The sequence below is a fragment of the Passer domesticus genome, chromosome 2 (assembly GCF_036417665.1).
Source record: "Passer domesticus isolate bPasDom1 chromosome 2, bPasDom1.hap1, whole genome shotgun sequence".
Lineage (NCBI taxonomy): Eukaryota > Metazoa > Chordata > Aves > Passeriformes > Passeridae > Passer > Passer domesticus.
In genome coordinates, this window is record NC_087475.1 from 101,452,528 (window position 1) to 101,472,384 (window position 19,857).

Consider the following 19,857-nt stretch of genomic DNA (forward strand, 5'->3'; position numbering starts at 1 on the left):
ATCAGAAAGGAGGACGTAGGAACAAACTGCTATTCAAGAAGAAATACCTGATTTAAAATTGCAGAAATGGATGACATTGTGAGTACAGGTTTGAGCTTGCTAGTGTGGTTCTATGTCTTTTCCTGCCAGCCTTCAATACAATAGCCCATGCACCCAGCTCTTTGCAGTACATGTTTTATCTTTCCCATTTCTTCTCTTTTCCACACAAGCCCATATGGCTCTGGGGCAGAAGACTCCCCGTAGCTCCCTAAAGGGAGTCAGTCGGTCTTGTACACCTAATGGTGGGTGTGAGGAATATTTATTTTTGGCAGAGCTTTTGGGATTGGGGGAACAAAAGAAAAGAGGATCCATGCAACAGTGAAAATATCTTTTTTTTCTTGTGTGTTGCTGCTGCGCATTACTAAGCTGTTACCCCATATATGGCTGTGTTTCAGGAGCAAGAAAAGTCCTGACACTCTGGCAGGATCCCATGGAACGGGATGCAATAGGCCAATGTGAAACTTTAACTGCCAGCTCTGCCATTGCTCTTGGAGTCAACATCCTCTTAAGACTGGACTCCCCATTTCCACAGAAATGCCAGCTCAGTTCTGCAGAAGTTCGGCACCATTTAACATGGTGTTTGTTTTGTGTGGCACAGCTTTAAACACTGCAGCCTGCCTCTCCTTTCTGCCCCCCCCCCCCCCCCCCAGCTTTGTTGCTTGCTTGCTTTCATTTTGCTCTTTGTTTCTTCCAACGTATTGTTCATTTATTTGTCCTCCCTTTGTGCCTTGTCTCAAGGCTGTGAGCAACGTCTCAGTGCAGGGAATTCATTGTGCTACCACGTCATAGTGAAAAGAGCTCCCATTCAGAGACAAGGGAGCATTTTTAAAAAGGGAAAACCATGTTATCCACAGCTTTGTGTTTGTACAGCACTACATGCAAACAGTGTCCCCTTTGGCACTACTTTATCTCCTATTGTTTACGACAAGGTATGACTCAAGGAAGAGAGAAATTACAACAAAGGAGGAAGTTGGAGCCTGTTGAAAGGGAGAGTAAGCAAGCAAATGCCCAAAGTCATAGGCCACAGAAAGACCTCACAGAACACAGCTATGATTTCGGGCAAGACATCTAACAAAGGGGTGGGAGCAGAGAGAAGGGTCTACACCTCTGTGTGAGGTGTCACATTTTTGCCCCCAAGCTGCTGCAGTTTAGACGCAGATGCATTCAGTTGCACTTGATGATCTTAAGGGTCTTTTCCAACCTAGATGGTTCTATGATACCTTGAGCTCACCTCAATTTAAGCTTCCATCCAGATATTCAGCAGTGAAGAAGAGCAGCTGAAAAGCAGCTGAACACCCACTCACTTCTGAATGGGGTGTAACTGCCACACAGCCCTGCAAAGTCTGTCCCTGAAAACAAGTTGGTGCCTGGGCTTCCCAGATGAGGTTCAAGACAGCGGGGCCATCGGAGTGGGGCCACCAAGTTGCCATGATAGCAGTAAGAAGATTAACTCCAATGGTTATGATAAAACAAGGCTTAAATGAAAGAAAAAGTTCATCACTGTCAGAATGAAAAATATAAACAGGGATGCTTGGAAGAGAAAAATTAGCATGCTTTGTTAACTCCACTCCAAAACATTATAAACATGGTAGCTTCTCAGGTGGGTAATAAGATCCCATTTGTGCTCTCTGTTATAGATGAGGCTTGCATGAGTGTGGCCTAACAGAGCTCCATGGAGAAATTGGTGAGGTTAGTGAAAAGGTAATGGTGACAACTGCTGCCTGTGGGCAAGAGCGGGGAAGGGAACTGAAGAAAAAGTCCTGAAATCAGGCAGAGCCATAGCATAAAACTTTATAAGCAAGGACCCAGATCCCACATGGCCTTCTACAGGTACCTCTGCTGATACCAGTGTGCAGTCTCTGGCTAGGGTGGATTCAGCAAACAGTACATGCTGCAAGATAGCAAGGGAAGGTGGTTTGCACTTGTGCTCTGCAGTGAAAGCAGAAATTGCAGTTGCTTAATATAAGTAGAATTCCATGAAGACACAGTTTCCTATTGTGCTCCCCCTATACAAGTGCTTGGCTGGCACTGTCACTTGGTCCTTGACAAGACTGGGGCCTGAGAGCTGCTCCTGTATAAATTTCCTTGCTGGCATTCAAACCTGAATACATAGATTTGGTTTCCAGGCACTAGTGCTGAAGTCATAGAATTGTTTAGGTTGAAAAAAACTTTCAGATCATTCAGTCCAAAATTTAATGTGTAACACACTGAAAAAAGTTATGTGCAAATACCTATTCCTTGTACCCAATGAGATTTTCATGTTTATTCTTCAAGTGGTGGATATTTCTTTAGATATTTTGAGATTCATCACCTCTATTTCAGAGATCAGTGTGACTTCTAATAAGACATTAAGTCCATGTTCCCATTAGCTGCAACTTTACCTGCCATTGAGCACCCAGCAATAAAGGGTGTGAAGATTCTTGTGGCCTAGGAAATGCATCCAAAAACCAGGAGCAATAAGTTACAGACAGATATTTGCAGACTACTGAGAGCACATATCAGGAGCTGTGTGTTATCATCAATTGTGGTATTTAGTATAGTTTGGATTTTTCATTAGTTTTCAGAAACTATGGTAGATAACTGATGGAAAAATAAGGATAAACAGTCCCTCTTAAGGCACTTCTGTCTTGATGTGCATCAATTTTGAAATAGTTCTGGCTTTACAGGCAAGACAATTTTTGAGGCTATATAGTGATGAAAAAACAAAGGCACTTAATAGGATTTTATGTTGCTACTAGGCACAGGAGGCACAGACAGCCCATCAAAGCCATTCAAGAAGTCTATACAGAGCATAGGTATCTATAATCAACTCCTTTTTAACTCTGTTACTCAAACAATGTTGGGCCAATAGCAGCATTATCCCAGTAAGAGAAAAGTTCTTCCTCTGCAGAGCTCCCTGGCTTCTAAGCCTCCTTCACATTCTATTTTCTGCCCTGCTAGAGCAAAGGGCTGTGGTGAAAAGGGGTAGAGGTTATATGTGCATGGGGCAAAGCTGTCAGGTGTGGGGGGAAAATTCCTATGTCAAAGGTGCCAAGTGAACAACCAGCACTGTGCCAGAGTGGCATATTTGTAAAGGGAAGGAAAAAAGTCCAAGTTAGAGGACTGATCCCACAAGGACTTTTGGGGTAGTAACCTGGAGGAGAGTAAAAAAGACATTTTATTCTGCAACATTTTTATTTTTGTGTGTGGGTTTTATACAGAACTTTGTTGTTCTCCATAAAGTATAGTTTTTCAAATGTGCAGTTGACATTCAGGTAGAATACTCAAGTGGCTGAGACAGTTTTTCCTCCTTCTCATTGCAACCTTTTGATTTTTAGACAGTTTGAAAATGGAAAATTCTATTTTCCCATTCTGCTGGACAGAATGTCATTGCTGTCTCTTGCAAAGACAGTACAACTTCACCCTGTGTTTTCCATAATACAAATGTTTGGGTGTTGGTTGTGAATGGCTCATGCATGCATAAGAAGGCTTGACTGCTTTATGGGGAGCTGGAAGGGTCAGAGGAGCCTGCAATGAGCAGTTTTTTGCACATGGGACTTTTAATGTGATTTAATATACAGTATTCTCCTGGAGCATTCTCTCCTTTAGTTACTGCCTACTCCTAGGGGAACTGATGTGTCTGCTCTGGACAAGGGGTCTGGGCAGTAGGGTGGGAAGCCAGGCAGCAGCCAGGGTGTGGTAATAAATAGCTCCTTTTCAGCTGGCAGCCTGTCACAAGTGCGGTCCCTCAGGGATCAGTGCTGGACCCAGGGCTGTTTAATATCTCCGTAAGTGATCTGGATAATGGGATCAAGCATGAAGTTTGCCAGTGATACCAAAATGAATGGAAAATGGATACTTTGGAAAGCAGTGCTACCCTGCAGGAAGATCTGGATAGGGTGGAAGAGTGGGCTAACAAAAACGTTGTGAAATTCAACAAAGACAGATGTAAGGTATGGGAAACATAATCCTGGAGTGCAGCTCAGTCTGGGATCTACCCAGCCAGGGAGCAGCTCAGTGGAAAAGGACCTGGAGGTCTTGGCTTAATGCACCACAGCAGCACATTGTTCACTCACAGCAACACAATAGGATGCTGGGCTCTACCAACAAGGGCATCACCAGCAGACATAAAGAAGTCATTTTCCCACTGGATTCAATGCTTGTCAGGTCACCTGTGAAGTACCGTGTTCAGTTTTGGTCCCTGCTATACACAAAATATGTTGACAAGCTGGAAAGGGCCCAGAGAAAGGCCACAAAGATGATCAATGGTGTGGGAAGCCTGTCCTATGAGAAAAGGCTGAGAGAAGTGGCTTTTCTCAGTCTTGAGAAAAGAAGGCTTAGGGTAGACCTTATCACCATGTTTATCCAGTATTTAAAGGGTGGCTGCAAAGAAGGTGGAGACTACCTTTTTTCTCTAAATCACATGGAAAAGACAGGGAGTAATTCTGCCGGATCAGTCTGCATCTCACAAACGGGATGGGACCCTGAACTGGTTGCAGACTTAGGATTTATTATCTGTCTGTATCATACAAGCAAAAAGCAAGAGACACAGGAAAATAACAACATCCATGCAAATTCAGATCAGAGACAAGATGGCAGCTTATGCAGAGTCTTTTTCTCCATATTCTTTGAACCAATAGCATAAAAGGTGTAAAGTCATTATACTCTGACCAATAAGAAAGGGACCCACATGGGTTTAACATTAACAAAAGGACCTCTATAAACCTCAAACAATACACAATAATTCATTATTTAAAATTGAAACTTCTTCTATCTTTGCAAAGCATATATCTAGAACTTCTCACATCCTGAACTATCAATAAGTCTTGTTCTTTCTTGTTCCTTATATAAATATAAATGTATTCACTTGGTTTTTAACTTCCTAGCTTCCCATGAGAAGGTTTCGAAATTTCCCAGCCTTTCTTAGCTTTGTGTCTACTTTCTGAGGATTTTTGCACTTTCTAAAGTCTTTTACCTCTTTATATTCCTACAATTCCCCCTCTCTCTTTCAACCTTAAATAAACCATCTTTGACTTGTCAATTATTTACTACTTTACGTTACATAGCTTCACTATCGTATATATTTCTTACCCTAGGAAAAAATGTTATAAACTTTCTATATGAAGGCACCCTTTTTTGTTTGCTTTAAGCTCTATCACTTTAAGTTAAAGCATTATCAATGCCGTGTAAAGTCAGGTTTAGTATCTGCATCAAGTTTTGACAAATCTTGATCTTTCCAAGGTCGAGGTCCAACTTCCACTGGAATTCCCATAACGTAAATTGTGAATTAGTTAAAATCAGACTCACCACATTGCGACAATCAGTTGGTGGGAGTTCATAAGAGTTAAAAATGCTTTTTAACACATTATTAAAATAAGGAGAGTTAATTCTGCTTTCTCTCAAGGTTTAGAAATTTCCCAGCTTTTCTTAGCTTTGTGTCTACTCTCTGAGGCCTTTTTGCACTTTCTAAAGTCTTTTACCTCTTTATATTCCTATAGGTAATGGGTCCATGTTACTTCTGGGGAGCTTCCAAGTAGACACAAGAGGAAAATTTTTCACAATGAAGCCAATCAGCCATTGGGATAGTCTCCTGAGGGAAGTGGTGGATTCCCCAATACTGGATACTTTTAAGATTTGTCCATTTGTGGTTGTCTGTCTTGTCCAGACTGTGTTTTTGGCAAAAAAGGTTAGGCCAGATGATCCTTATGGTCCCTTCCAGCTTTTAGCACTGATGGATAGAAACATAGGAACAAGCTGGATATTGACTTTCTAAGATAGGATAGGGAAATGAGGGCTGCTCTCTCGCTGATTGGATATGCATCAAAATGCTGAACAGGGTCCTGAAAACCTGCCACTAATGCTTCATATCTCACATTGCCAGAATATTTTAAGTGGTTCTTGCTTCTTTCCTGAACAGCCAGTTCTTGCAGCTGGATGTTTGGAAAGCAGAGAGTTTGTTTTTAGTGATCGGTTTTAACTGTGGACTAAACAAGGATTTCTCTCAAAAGGAGAAGCAGTATTTGAGGATCTTAAAACATTTCCATGATTGGAAATGAAAATTTCTGAGCCTCTTCAGAAAGGAGTTTCTGAAGAAAGGAGTTTCTGAAGAAGAAAGTACAAGGGGGAGAAGATTTTCTTCTATTATATTATCAAGGAATCAGTCCTAATTTGGTGGCTGAAGAGAACAGCGTGCTTGAGATTTAGTCTGTGTGAGGTACACTAATGATGCATGAAAGACCATCACTTCTTTTGTACGTACAGAGAATCTTTCAAGCATATCTGCATTCTGGCTCTCCTGCACCAAAATGAATCTGGATTATTTCCACTGCAGACAGATAGAACTTCCTGTGATTTACAGCAGAACCATCATGTTTGGAGGCAATCAGGCACAGTAACAGACAATCATCCATGACCCACTGTACTTGAATGCAGTTTTTAGTCTACATCTGACCTTGTATCACCTCCATGTATCTGTTAAGCACTGCAGATGTCACATTGAGTCCAAGGACTTGCAAGTGGAGCGTGCTTGTTTAATAACCTTGTAACTCCTGCAAAGCTTCTCAGGAGCAAGATGTGGTGTTCAGGTCTGACACTGCCTCTAGTGTGTCCAGCCCCCCCCTCTTTTTTGTTACACATACTCACATGGCATTAGAGAGCTGCCTCACAGTCATTGCTCTGCTGTCCTTCTGGTGTAGGTCGGTCCCTGCTTTTTAGTTTGGAGTCCAAATAAAGCGGCACTTGGCATTTACAAACCATGTAGCCCAAGCAGAACGTTGTCCAAACATGAAGATGCTGACCCACATGCCAGTTGTATGAATTAGATCACCCTGGCTCTGTTTTGTCTTCATAGTACAGATAAGGAAAATAATTTATCCCTGTGGAAAGTGGGCTGGAAGTCAGTACAAGGATTTTAGTCCCAGCAGACTTGTGTTGTTTTATTTACCAGCCCTAAGAGGGAATAATAAAAAGGAACAGGGGGAGAAAAGTCATCAAGTGCAAGGTGCATCCTGTGCCCCAGCCAGAGGATGCCATGTGAATAAGCTGGGGCACTGCCTCTAAACAGAAGCCTATGTTATGCTGATGATACTGAGATCCCAGCAAGGGACAATCCTTGTTTAACTGATCTGCAAGTAAATGCACAGGAATAGACCATTCTTGCCCCACAGCCACTACAGTACATTTGCTGAGAGGGAGGCAGGAAGAGGATTCAGCCTATGGATAACTGAGAAGAGGTGTGACTTTTCCCAAGCTGGAATAAAACCTGCCCCTGGCAGGGCAAAACTTAAACCCCTTTCCTCCTTTCAGTGCTTAACCATCCCTTCTCCAAATGTCCCTCTTCGGCTGTGCCTGCAAAGCTGTCATGCTGAGGAGCATTAGGCGCTACCTCCGAAGTGACTTCAGTGCAGTTTCTCTCTTCCTCACCCCCGCACCCTCTCTCATTAACTTGAAAGCTCCTATTTATAAACCTGCTCAAGATTGCTTGTTCAGAAAGGAGGAGCTGAGACACACTGCACACAGACTAAGACACTCAGCAGAGATGCCAGCAAGAGCTACTCCTCACTCAAAGGGTAATAACCAGATGGAACAAGTCAGCAGGAAGAGTGCCTGAAATGTCACAGAAATGAGATCAAGCAACAGCTAGAGCTGTGTGTCTGCAGGCAGAATAGGGAGAATCACAGGAAACAGTAAGAAAGAAAGGCTGAGAGGAAGCAAAACAGTCAAGTGGGTAAACACATTGGACAAAGTGGCCTGAAAATTTCCCTAGACCACCACATTTCCATTATGCATTTTTGACACTCTATTCCAGCCTCTGTGACAGTGATGAACAGGAGGCCTATAAAGCTCGCTTGCTGCAAAAAAGTGTGCCAGGCTACTGACTGTGGAATGACTTGTCATCTCTGTTGTTAAACAGCTCACTCGACTCCCTGAATCTCATTGGGATGCTGTTTGTAAGCACAAAACTTGTTAAACTCAGGCCTGCCTGCAAGTTCTGCACCACCTGGTGATTTTGTATTGGCAAGCTAGAGAACAGGCTGATGACAGCTTGAACCCCTGTGAGGGGAGAAGTCAGTACCTAAATAGCTGTCCTACATTGTATGGCACTGTTTACAACAGCCTGACTTCCTTTATCTTTCCTCCTGAGTGTATTTTATGATAATGATCCAGACATGACCCAGCTATCTCTGCTCTTCTGGAGAAGCACAGCACCACTATGACAGATCAGACAAGCTCATCTGCTATGAAGATAGGGGGGAAAAGGGCCAGTCCCTAAGTTTTATATAAATAAACAAAACTGCAGTAACCCATAAGGAGTCACATTCATGGAGAGAAACAGAATCACATTGTTCAATAAATCAGAGAAGAGCAAAGCGGTTCAATGACAAGACCAAAGCCATTTCTGCTAAGGAGCCTGCATCCTGAACATAACCTCACCTCTTCCCCTTCCAGCTTAACAAGTGATTTCATGGAGATCTTTGTGCCAGCATGCAGGCCATTCCCTGAGCTGCTTCTCTTCACTGGGCTTCTCACTAGAGGGCAAATGATGAGCTATACCAAGTGCTCTGCTCTGCTCTTTTGCAGTCTGAATTTTTCCTGTTACTCTCAAATGTTTACTCTCCTTGACATCTACACTCTTAGGAGCTTTGTTATCTGATAGATTATTATGCTACTTAAAAAACCCTAAATTTAAAGCCCACAATCTTACTATTAAGTGACAGTTTACAGATCCAGTAAAGGAAGGACATGCGTTCCCACAAAATGCCCACAAGGTGCCAAAGACAAGACAAAACCACTGAAGAAAAGAGGTAGACTGAGGGAATGAGTGAATCAAGAATTAGGGTAACAAAAATAATGTGATGTGCATAGTTGTGACATTTTCAGTCTGATGATTTCAATGACGGTGTGCTGGACATACCAGAGTACTGGGTATGTACCCGTGGAGGGTTATGTTTTGGAAAAGTAAGTGATAGAGACAGTATTTCCCTCTTCTAAAAAATAAAATAATATTGCATGTTATGTTAGGGAGAGCTAACTCATATGAAATATTCAAACATTCTAAAAGTTGTTAAAATACAGGAAGTCCACCTCACATATGAATTAAAAGACAGTGAGAACTAAAGGAGCATTTCAGTAGACCAGAGTTTGGGCTGTATCCAAGGGTTTCTGCTGAGAAAAATGAGCTAAAGGGATCCCGTTCAGCCCTGTCCTTCCCCACAGGTGAGACAACATCTTCCTGTTTCATCCCCTAGCTGTTAAAATCAGCATAAGCTCCTGGCTGTGAGATTCATTGGCCCAGAAGAAAGGGAAGTGGTGGCACAGTTATGCAATGACAGTTTTCCTTGGGAAATTTTTCGTCCTTTTGATTAAACAACTCAGCATTCATCTGTCTTCTGGATTTATTGCAACAATTGTCTTTTAAGAAAGATTGCAGGGTGATGGGATATTGCTCACAGGACACTCCTACAATAATACCAAAACATTTGTAACAAGAAAGTTACTGAATTTGTATTTGTTCTCCTTGCTGGAGAAAACCTGATACTGATACAGTTTGTGGCATCATCTGACGTATCTTATATATTTAAGAAGCTGTCTGCAGACATCAGAGAAAAAACCATTGTTCTATTTAAAGCATGTCTCAGTCACAGACACAGACAGAGGTGAGTTTAGAAATGAGCAGTGAAAACTGTCAAAGCTCTAGAAAACCTGGTAAAGAAGAATTATTGAAGGAATTGCATTTACTGGATTTAGAAAAAAGAAATTTGAGGAGGAACATGGGAAACCATCTTCTAGCAGAGCTATAAAAAGGACAGGGATTAATTGTTCTCTGCTTCTGTGACAGGAGGGGTGTGCCACAAATAATGGCCAGCTTTGTTTCCATAAACAAAGATATTGGTTAAGTATCAGAAGGAGATTTATTCTGAAAATAGGAAGAAAGAAGCAGTGAAGCAGCCTTGAAGGCTGTGAAGTCCCTCAAGAACAAAGCTTTGTTAGTCAATGATGGTGGTGGAATGTCTACTTTTTCATACAGAAGGGGCCTCTGAGGTCCTTCCAGCCCCATATTTCTGTAATTTGTATTAAGTCTGCAGTTCTAGCAGAGCAAGGCTACGAGATGTAATCTCATTATATAAATAAACAGAAATCTCCATTGTGTTCCAAACAACCAGACCTGGAAAGGGAAACAGACAGTTTGGCGAAAACAAATGCCCCAAGAACCTTTAAAGATTTATAGGTGTAATTTGACCCTCTAGCTCTATTTAGGAGTATCTGCAAAGAGTGTACTGGGTTGAGTAGGCTGAAGAAGGGTAAAGGATCCCTACTCTGCTTCCTTAGCTTTGTGGCAGGACAAACTGGCTTATCCTGTGTATAAACAGCTTCAGAGCTGGCAGTGAGATCCAGCCTGTATCTCAGTGACTACACTCAAAGGGTGTAAATAACAAAACTTCTAACAAAATTTTATTGATGGAAATATCCTGAGGTAGCTAAAGTGGTTCACAATTTCAAAGGTAGAAGAGGAGAGAGGTTTGTGAAATTAAGATGTCTATATACCTTGTCCAAAATCAGAGGAGAAAGCTGAATAGCACATTGGTAAAATACATGAACTTTAAATTAAATTATGAATGACCTATGGTATAAGTATTACATATAAGATTGCTGAATATTTTTAAACAGCACCTGTTGGGTTTGAGTTGAAACATTATACTTACTCAAGTGTAAGTTCTCTTAGTTAATAAAACCACATATGATTTGGTACTGGATTGATGAAAATCTAGTATGTTTGCTTTGTGAAAGTTTCATCAGGTTTCTTTTTTTCATCCCAAATAATTTACTGATTGATCATTTTCTATAATCTCACCGTTTATGGTTTTGCCTTTATTTTTTGTTTTTGTTTAAAAAGGAGGTTTCCATGTCAAATGTAGAGGTTCCTAAACAGTGATAGATCATGAGTGATGATCCTATCTTGAGCACTCAAGTACACATGTAAAAATTGAAACACTGTGAGCTTAACTCCGGAAGATGATAAGAACTGTGGCCCCAGTCCAGCAAACTGTATTTGTCCTGGGAATAGTATGATTCAGCTGGATTATTTGTGTGCTCCAATCTAAGTGTCGGGAAGGAGAGCAGTTCAATCAGGACCTGTTGAGATAAAGAGAAACAGTGCAGATTTGATCACTGCAATGAAGTGCACTCCCTTATCTTTGGTGCAGTTCCTCTGATGTATGCAAGGGACAGTGAAACTGGATCTGGATCTCTAAGGTCCTTTCTCCCTTTAGATTCCAGTTTTCAACATGATCTCTTTCACTTGGAATAACATCAGTTAGTTGAGATAACAGGTATATATCACTCATTTATGACAGAAAAAAGTTCCCCAGGTTCTGTAGAAATTACTTATCTTTGTGTTACATAACCTAATAAATATATATTCTCCAAGAAGATTAAGCTTGAAGTATCTAAAAGTCCTATCTAAAGTCCACAGTGGTTAAAAAAGCAGGCTCTGTCATGCTGCCATGACTGTTTAGCCAGGCTAGGGTGAATTGATGAGTCTCAATCCAGCTACAAACAGGAGCCTTGGCTCAGCACTGCTACAAGTATCTCTGTCCCAGGCTCCACTACACAGGACAGAGAAGCACACAACCTGATGGGAAACCCACAGAATAAACTGTTCCAGAGGTCAGATCCATCCTAGGGTCTAGATGTTTGTCACCGCCTTTCTGTCTATCATCTTTGTTCAGTGTGACCCAGAAATGAATAAATGCAAACGCCTATTTGAATCATGGGGCCTCTGCTTGTTCTCAAGTTTCTTGGATGAACAGCATTTTACTGCAATACTGCAACATCTATATCCTGTTTCTAGGGCAGTTTTCCATCTCTTTCTTGCTTCAGAGTAGCAGAGTTTGGACCACTGAAAATAATTAATGGTAATGCAGAACAACATCAAGTCCAGAGCTCCTGGCTTAGTGAAATGGACACTTCCCGTTTCCATGCAAGCTGCATAGCCTGGATCTGAAAGGTGGTTAGCTCATCTCACTGGGGGTCTTTGGTGCAGAGCTATAGATGGTTATAGATGGTTATGCATAAGGTTATTGGAGCCTTATGCATATGATCACTCAGTAATGCTTGTGTATGTTGACAGGAAATGGAAATTTTAAAAAATAGAGAAAACAGCTAACACAAGGCTGTTACAAACTGCAAAATAAGAAGGAAATCCACTGTTTTCCATACAGTTGAAATTCTCTGTTATTTGCTTTCCTTGCTGTTCTCTGCTCCTTCCATAGTCTCTCAGTGTATAAAATCAATAATTGCATTGCATAACTTACGGCGCTGATGTCACTGTGGAATTTGGTGCTTGGCTGTTGGATTTATTTTTATTAGATGCATTGATTATAATCTAAGCAGTGATCATAGCTTTAAAACATCTACAAATATGTACTTGTTACCAATGGGGTTTTCTTTGTACTTAATTATCTGTCTGATTCAGAATACTTAGTGAAACTTGGAGAATGACTGTGTATGGAGAAGTTTCAAGAGGGGAGGTTTAGATCTTAAAAGCATAGTCAAATAACTTAAGGGCAGCAAATTTGTACTGTAGGGCAAGGTGCATCCACATGCCACAGGAATGACAGCCTTAAAAGAGCTGATTTGCTTACTAGACTGAAATTACCATTCTTCATGTTTCATTTTGGGGTGTCTTTCCTTGACATATCTGGCTCTACCAGCAGGTGTAGTCATTCCAGAAAAGGAGTGCCTTTTTCTGGTTTAAGATAAGCCACTCCTGTACTAGGTTATAGGTACTGTTCAGTGTTACCTTGCCTGGTCTCTTCAGTACTGTTTGCTCTCCTTTTTGTAGCCATGTTGTCTCTTCAGGTTGCCAGTTTTTCTGTCTCAAGCTACCTGCCTATGCAGTCCTTGGAAAACCTGTTATCATGAGAAAAGTAAAATAAAAAAAATTGAACATTTTCCACCATATGTTCACAGACATGAGGAGCAGGTACATCTTTGGGAGCTATCAAATCAGAGTCCACATTTCAAAATATGTTCTGGCACACATTGTTTGTTCGGGAGAAGTCATACAGAAATACTTCTGAGACAGCTACACCTTGTTTATCAGTTGAATGTCATTGAACTTTTTCTCCTGTCCTTTCACCAGAAGGAATAAACCATAAGTGCATACAAAAGGGTCAATGTTTTGGAAAGGTCAGTAATTCCAGATTAAATGCAAACCTAAGGCTTAAAAAAAAAAAAAATCTCCATTGAGCAATAAGGCTCTTAGAGTTTGACTTCGTTACGCAAGAGAGAAACTTTCCAGCTGGCTGGCAGTGGCTCCAAAGGGTGTCCGTGTGGTTATTAATTAATTAAATGTACTGTTACTCACTTCTTTCATTAATCCAAGTGTTTTCTCTTCACTTGTGTCCCTGCATAACCCTGTTCTAAAGATTTGGAATCTGACAGAGACAACTGCTTCGAATATCAGGTTGCTTATTTGAAAGGCTAACTCTTCCTGTCTCAGAAATTTCTGAGTGTGGCATTTTAGACCTCAGAAGAATGAGAAAGCTACTTCAAGTTGAAGGTGTCTCCAGTCTCATGTTCAGGCCTGGAACTCTGTAATGTGTAATGTATAACAGAGAAGAAGAGCACAAAAGGCTGGGCAAGAGCAGTGGCTCCACTGTGTTCTGTAGCACTGCACTCAGTTCCAGTGCTGAAATACAAACTTTAGTGGGTGGTGTGAGGGACAGATGTCTCTACAGGGTTGACACTTGCTGTCAGGGTTCTAAATGTCTGGAGGAGTGGTGTGGAGGATGAGATTAGTAATATCAGCTAGCCAACAGCACAGTTTCACTTCTCTGTGTACCCACCTTGGACCCAGAGAAAATCTCTAAATAGTCTTATACCCCATAGTCATGCCCCAACAACCAAAGACCCTGAACAGCACTGCTAACCCAGCAGTAGGAGGCTGTGTCTAAAAACCCAGAGAAAAGCCCAGCCCTTGCTAGGCCACACAGTCCCCAGCATCTGTTTGCTGTACTGAGCGTACTTTGTGTGCTGGTCCCTGGCCCGGTGCCACTGCCTTGTGTCACACAGGAAGCTGAAGCCCTGCCAGCTGGGAGCCTCTTCTGGTTGCTATCTCCAGCCATCGGTGCTCGATTGCAGCCTGTTACCCAGGCTCCTGACCTGCCAGCCTTGCAGGTCCCAGGCATTTGCTTTTGAGCCCTTGAGATAGCAGAGTCTGTTCTACTGCCATTAATGTGTTTAGGAAATGCCAAGTCTGAATTAACTACTGCTGGGTACTGGGATTCATTTGCTTGACTGGATGCATTTGCCAGAAAGTAGGACGGACTGCGTTCATGCCCAATAGCAGGCCAAACCTCTCTGATAAAGCTTCCCCACAGAAGCAATTCTTTATCACAGCAGTGACAAGTCACTCCTAGCTCCTTCCTGCTCTATACCAGCGTTATTTCCATTGAAATACAGGGGTCATTTGAAGGGTAAAGCTGCAGCAATCACTCAAGTCAAGAGAGCACCACCTCCACCTTTGTGCAGCAGGGAAAGAGAGGAGACATTTCTAGTTCAAGACTATTTGGCTGCTTTACAATTTTGCTTGGAGAACATAAAAGAGACTTGGAAATTTCACAAGCTTCCTTCAGGAAATCCTTTACAAGTTCCTTTAGTAGATGGGTTTTACCTCAACAATCAGTCACTTGATCCTGGAAGAACAGGGAAATCGTATCATGCACATTTCATACAGGATTTACTTAAGCATTCTGGGTTTTAGTTCTTTGGCACCTGCAGTTAGTCCTTTTGCCTGTAATTTTGGCTGGCAATAGTACTGATGCCTTCATCAGAAATGGGCTTCCTCTTCTGAAGAGCAACAACAATGGTGTCAGCTGGCAGGCTCACTTCTTGCAAAAAATCACAGGCAAACAAAATATGCATAGGTTGGTCTTCCAGTCCAGAAGGATAACAAAGGAGACATCTGTGCCTGGGGAGGTCCATTTTCCTCCAGTTGCAGAGGGGGAGGGAGGGAGGGAGGGAGGTAACCAAAGATTACCTTGCTGGTAAGTGCAGATCACCCTGGTTATAGCAGTGCTGCTAACAAACTCTGTGGTAAACCTTCATGCAGCACAGTATCAGGAAGGCCACATCCTTTCTCTAAAGCGTTTTTAAATGGGACTTCTTAACCATTTCCCAGCCACAACAATGTGTTAGCCATTGTGAGAGTCTGTCCAGAGGACCTAAAATCTCAGAGGGGCTGGCACCAAAACCTCAGAGGGGCTGGCATCGCAGATGCAAAGGAGCAGCTGTGGGGAGGAGCAGACCTGTTAACCTTGTGTGCTGCTTAATCATATAAATGTCTTGAGCACAGAGGAAATTTGCAGTCAATTTGGTGGAAACAAAATATTTCAGCATAATTGCAGTAATTAAACAGGAATGCTGCTTTTAACTAAACATCTGTTACCTTTTTCTGATTGAATTAAATAGTTATAAGCCTCTGAGGCTCACTATTAGTCTCTCTTCCTTTCTATCTTAAATCTATTTTCCTGCTGTTTGTTTTATCAATCAGTGATTGTGCCTGAGGATTTTGCAGTATCTCTTTTTGATCAGATTATAAATGTTTGTGATTTCTTGTTCTCGGAAGCCTTGCACACACAAAACAATCTTCCATGGCTACTCAGCAGAGCTTTTTGTGCCAGCAGCTGCCTGCCCTTCTCTGCTGATCCACCACCACTGCCCTAACCTCTGTGGAGGGGACTGATCCTGGAAATATTTTAATCCTGATATGAATAAAGCTGCCAGTAGAAGCAGATAATGCTTTGCCATCATACAGTTGTATCTAACACATAGGAACACGGATGTAGCCTTTCCCTGAATTAGAAAGATGTTTCACCTGCTTTGGGTGACCAAAGCAGATGTAGGCAAAACCATTTAACTCTCTACCCCATCAAAGAATTTGATTGTTACTATCTTCCCCCTGAAGAGCCAGCACAAGCAGTGTTATGGGTAATGATGTCTAAAAACTGCACTACCTGATCACAGATCATAGTAGGGATGACTCTTCCATCCTTTTGTCTCTTCAGATCATTTTCTGTTACTTTCTCATCATCTTATCCTCATCCACCTTCTGTGTTTTTCTCATTGCGCTCTTCAAATATTTCTGTATTGGGTGTTTTAGGTCATCTAAGTGAAGCTGGAAGAAAAACTGGTTATGAAAGAGCAACAGTGATAGTCAGCTTAGCAGCACGACTCCTGTGTACTCAACATCACTAGGTTCCCTTGAATGTAAGTGCCTGACCTCACCTGGCCTGTGGCCCCAAGCAGTCCTGCCTTTGTATCGGTTTAAATTTGCTGCAAATAGGTCACCCTATCTAAGAAAGGCTATAAGAAAAGAATCCTAAACATTTTAATTTCTGAACTGGCAATAATCTTGGACCGTGCATGATGGAGCTTAATAAATAGCACTTTGAGTGCCCGTGATGTCACAAACCACAAGAGCATCTGACTTCTGATTTATTACATCAGAATCATGACTTGTTCATAGGCTTGTAGTTTGCAGCTTATTTACAGTCAGTACACCCACTATTATTCGTAAGCCATCAGTGTTAGGCAGATATATCAATGCTGCCTGGAACTGAAACAGTAAACAACCAATTAAAAGTTTAATCTCTTCCTTTCTGATCATTTCCTACGTGATTAACTGAGGATGCTGTTGCATAAATTACAGTTGTGTCAGATAATGAAAAATTGGTGTTCTTTCATTTGCTGGTGTATCACATTTACACTAAAAACACTTGCAGATTTTTAAAATATTTATGCTCAAAAATAATTTCTCATTAAAACTGCATTCATTTGAAGACAATTTCTTTCCTTTTCTTCACTTCAAGATTGCTGTTTTACAAGACTTCCTAGAATAAAACAGCAAAAGCAAATTTCTGGAATTTAATGAAAGAATTTAAATTCTTTTTATAGTTCTTGACACTGCACACATATACATACAAATTGGTTTATCTAAACAGTAGCTTGAAAAAACAGAGTTGGACAACGTAATTAGGAAAGGAAAACCTTGCTATTCAGATTAATTAAGCCAACTAACATTCAATTTTTATGTCACGTCTTTTTGGCAGAGGGTATAATCTCATTTACTTTGACCATGTTTCGGAAGAAATCACAGTTAAGATTTAAATACAGACCAATATAAACCCCAGGCATTAATGAATCCTGAATGTAATGATTTTAAGATTGGAAAAATTCTTTGTTCCATTCCCTATCTATATCACTGAGTTAAAGGGATTATTTGGTTTTGAATAGCCCATTCACAAAGAAAGGCACTCACCTAAAAATCTACAGAAAGAACTAAGCCAGTCTTTGTTCAACTACATGCATTTTAAAATAAAGAAAATCCCACCCTGAGAAAAATGTGTGATTATATTCAGGTACCTAAAAACTGGTATATCCAGGTATCTCAGGGTGGACAAGAGAGTAACTGTATCATTCAGAAATGGGAAAATGGGAAATAATTTATGTAGGCCCTCTCAACTGAGTATCAGTGGACCTGGCTGGTACATCAGCGTATGCTCCCTATCAAAGGATACTGTAAAGCACTTCTAAACATATTGTTCTGATTTACTCCCTCACTTTTTAAAAAATCCCTGAGGTGAATCTAAGGCTGTAGGAGAAGAAAAACAATTACCAGTACTAATGTCCTGTACAATACCTGGCTCTATGTCTCATTGTTTCATAGTCTGTGATCTTAAAAATATAGTCCTCAGAACAAAAACTCCTTTTGTATTCTCACAGTACAAAGTACCCTAACCCAGTTGGTCGAAGGCAATCAAACACTTCATGTCAGTGGGATTTGCAAGACAGACACAAAGGAAACTTTTCTGTAACCAACTGGTTCTTTCTAAACATTCATTTGTATTAAAAGATTTACAGTGTTAGCAGCCCTTGCTGGAACTGGAACTAAGTGCAGATAAGTCAGTTCAGGATGAATGAGAAATCAGGTTTATTGAAGTCTTCTCTGTACAGATTTTGCATTAAATACCTAATCTTGTTTTTAAGTAGCGAGTTGGCTGGCTGAGGTGTATCAGTGGCCATGAAAGAGAAATCTAACGCATAGCCTGTCAGCAGTATTTCATCTAGTTGAGTTTATATACATCTGTAGGTGGCCTCCTCAAAACTGGCTTTTATTCATTGTGATCCGCTTTTAAATATGAGTATTTCCAGACTCTTGCTGGGGTAGGCAGAGAGTTTGGTGGAGATCATGGGAGAGCCATGTGCTTGCTATCTCTGAAAAGACGACACACAAAGTGCCTTAAATGGAGGAAAAAAGCTTATCTTTGTTCAAAGAAAAAATATTTGTGAACACTGCTACTAATCTCAGATTCTCAAGGAAGAAACATTCAAAATTCAGAAATCAAATTACTAAGCAAATAAATAGGGGGAAAAAATGAATGCCCCCGACTATGGGGGACATTGGTGAAGAGTGTTGTTTTCAGGACTTTTTATGCAGTCATGACAGCTGAAATCCCATTTCCCGTTGATCTAAGTACCTAAGCTACCCTTTGATACCGGGAATTGCAGCTCTAAGGAAAATATTGCAAAACTTTCCTGTATGCAACTACGCAGATTTTTTTGTATCATCCAGTTCCTGTCCCACTGCCACTGGCAAAGAGCAGTGCTGGAGGCTGACCAGGTGCCTTCCACAACTACCCACTTTGGATCTTCCTATGTCTTACCATATCCCTGGACATGTGGTAGGAGCCCGTGTCAGAACCTGGGCAATGGCTAAATAAGCCTCTGCTGGCACTTATTTCTTATGTCTTATTTTGGATTTGAAAGAGTTAATAAGTACACAGATTTGTTTTTCCTCCTCTGTAATTAGATCCCAGAGTAAAAATGTCATAAGCCTCAACTACATCCTTAATCTCTTGAACAATAGAAGCTGTGTTAAAAAACCCAAAACAACTGTCTTCCTGGGAAGGGTGGATGCTCATTGGTGATCCTCAGCTAGGTTTCTAGTGTGAGCCTTGCACAGGCTGGCTGGGGGCACCGAGGGGGCTGCCTGTGACTGCAGGGGCACCTCCTGCTTGCCTGGGCTGGGCTGGGCTCCTGCCAGGATGGTGTTTGTGGCTCAAAAACTGGCACGGTGCTCTGCAGCAGTGTGGAGAGGTGTTGGAGAAGGGGGAGCCTAGGCAGGTGGGTGAGCATCTTGCTCACTGCTGTAAAAAGTGGCTTCTTTCCAGCTTGGAGTGCTTTGGCAGAGGGATGGGGTGGACAGATACTCTGCACTTGCCCGATTTATCTTCTGGAGAGGTGCCTTCCCTCTCTGGGTCTGTCAGCTCCCCTGCACTAAAAATACTTCCCTGAAATGTGCCCTCCTGTGCACTCAGTTGTGCAGAGAGCCTGACCCTCAGCTCAGCTGGCAGAAATCAGTCTTCTGGCATTTTCTGTGTTCTTCAGGAAGGGTACAATTAGCTGCCCTGAACCATTATCAAAAGAATTGGGACATAGAATTGTACACATTAACCCAGCCTCTCCTCTCTTCCTCCTCACTCTGACTCAACATGTCGTGTAAGTTCCAAACAGCATCCTTATCCTACAAGTGTGTTTAATTTCCCTAACAAATTGAGGTATTAGGAATCTTAAACCCTAGATGTTTCTCAGAGTTTTGTAAACCAAGAGCCACCCAGATGCTAACGTAAGAGTAGAGGGAAATTCCCTTTGGGAACATATGACTGGCCCATGGATGTAATGGGCTGCCAAACAGTGTTATTCAAACTGTGACCTGTGACGTGCAACAGGATGAGATAGCAAAAGCCCAAGGCAAGGAGAATGAGGTGAAGGTGT

At 41.6% G+C, this 19,857-nt stretch overlaps 1 protein-coding gene and 2 long non-coding RNA genes across 18 annotated transcripts in view; 2 read left to right on the forward strand and 1 right to left on the reverse strand.

Annotated features, from left to right (window-relative positions):
- The window catches only part of LOC135294584 (uncharacterized), a 255,789-nt gene that overhangs the window by 228,460 nt on the left and 7,472 nt on the right, over positions 1-19,857 (forward strand). Inside the window, exon 5 of one of the 15 annotated variants that reach the window (XM_064410060.1) lies at positions 16,184-16,290. The exons of the other annotated variants lie outside the window; for them this stretch is intronic. Coding sequence (XP_064266130.1) covers positions 16,184-16,196 — 13 coding nt within the window. The 3' untranslated portion in view covers positions 16,197-16,290. The remainder of the gene's footprint in view (positions 1-16,183; positions 16,291-19,857) is intronic. 15 annotated transcript variants of the gene reach the window in all.
- Positions 836-5,753, forward strand: LOC135294590 (uncharacterized). Its single transcript, XR_010356675.1, has 3 exons — positions 836-968; positions 1,677-1,728; positions 5,517-5,753. It is a non-coding gene; the product is annotated as an uncharacterized LOC135294590 (long non-coding RNA).
- On the reverse strand, positions 10,899-16,547 carry LOC135294589 (uncharacterized). 2 transcript variants are annotated; one of them, XR_010356674.1, is made up of 4 exons: positions 16,309-16,547; positions 16,038-16,198; positions 12,821-12,930; positions 10,899-11,151 (listed from the first exon to the last, which is right to left on the reverse strand). It is a non-coding gene; the product is annotated as an uncharacterized LOC135294589 (long non-coding RNA). The 2 variants fall into 2 exon arrangements; XR_010356673.1 differs by lacking the exon at positions 16,309-16,547 and having other exon boundaries at positions 16,038-16,269.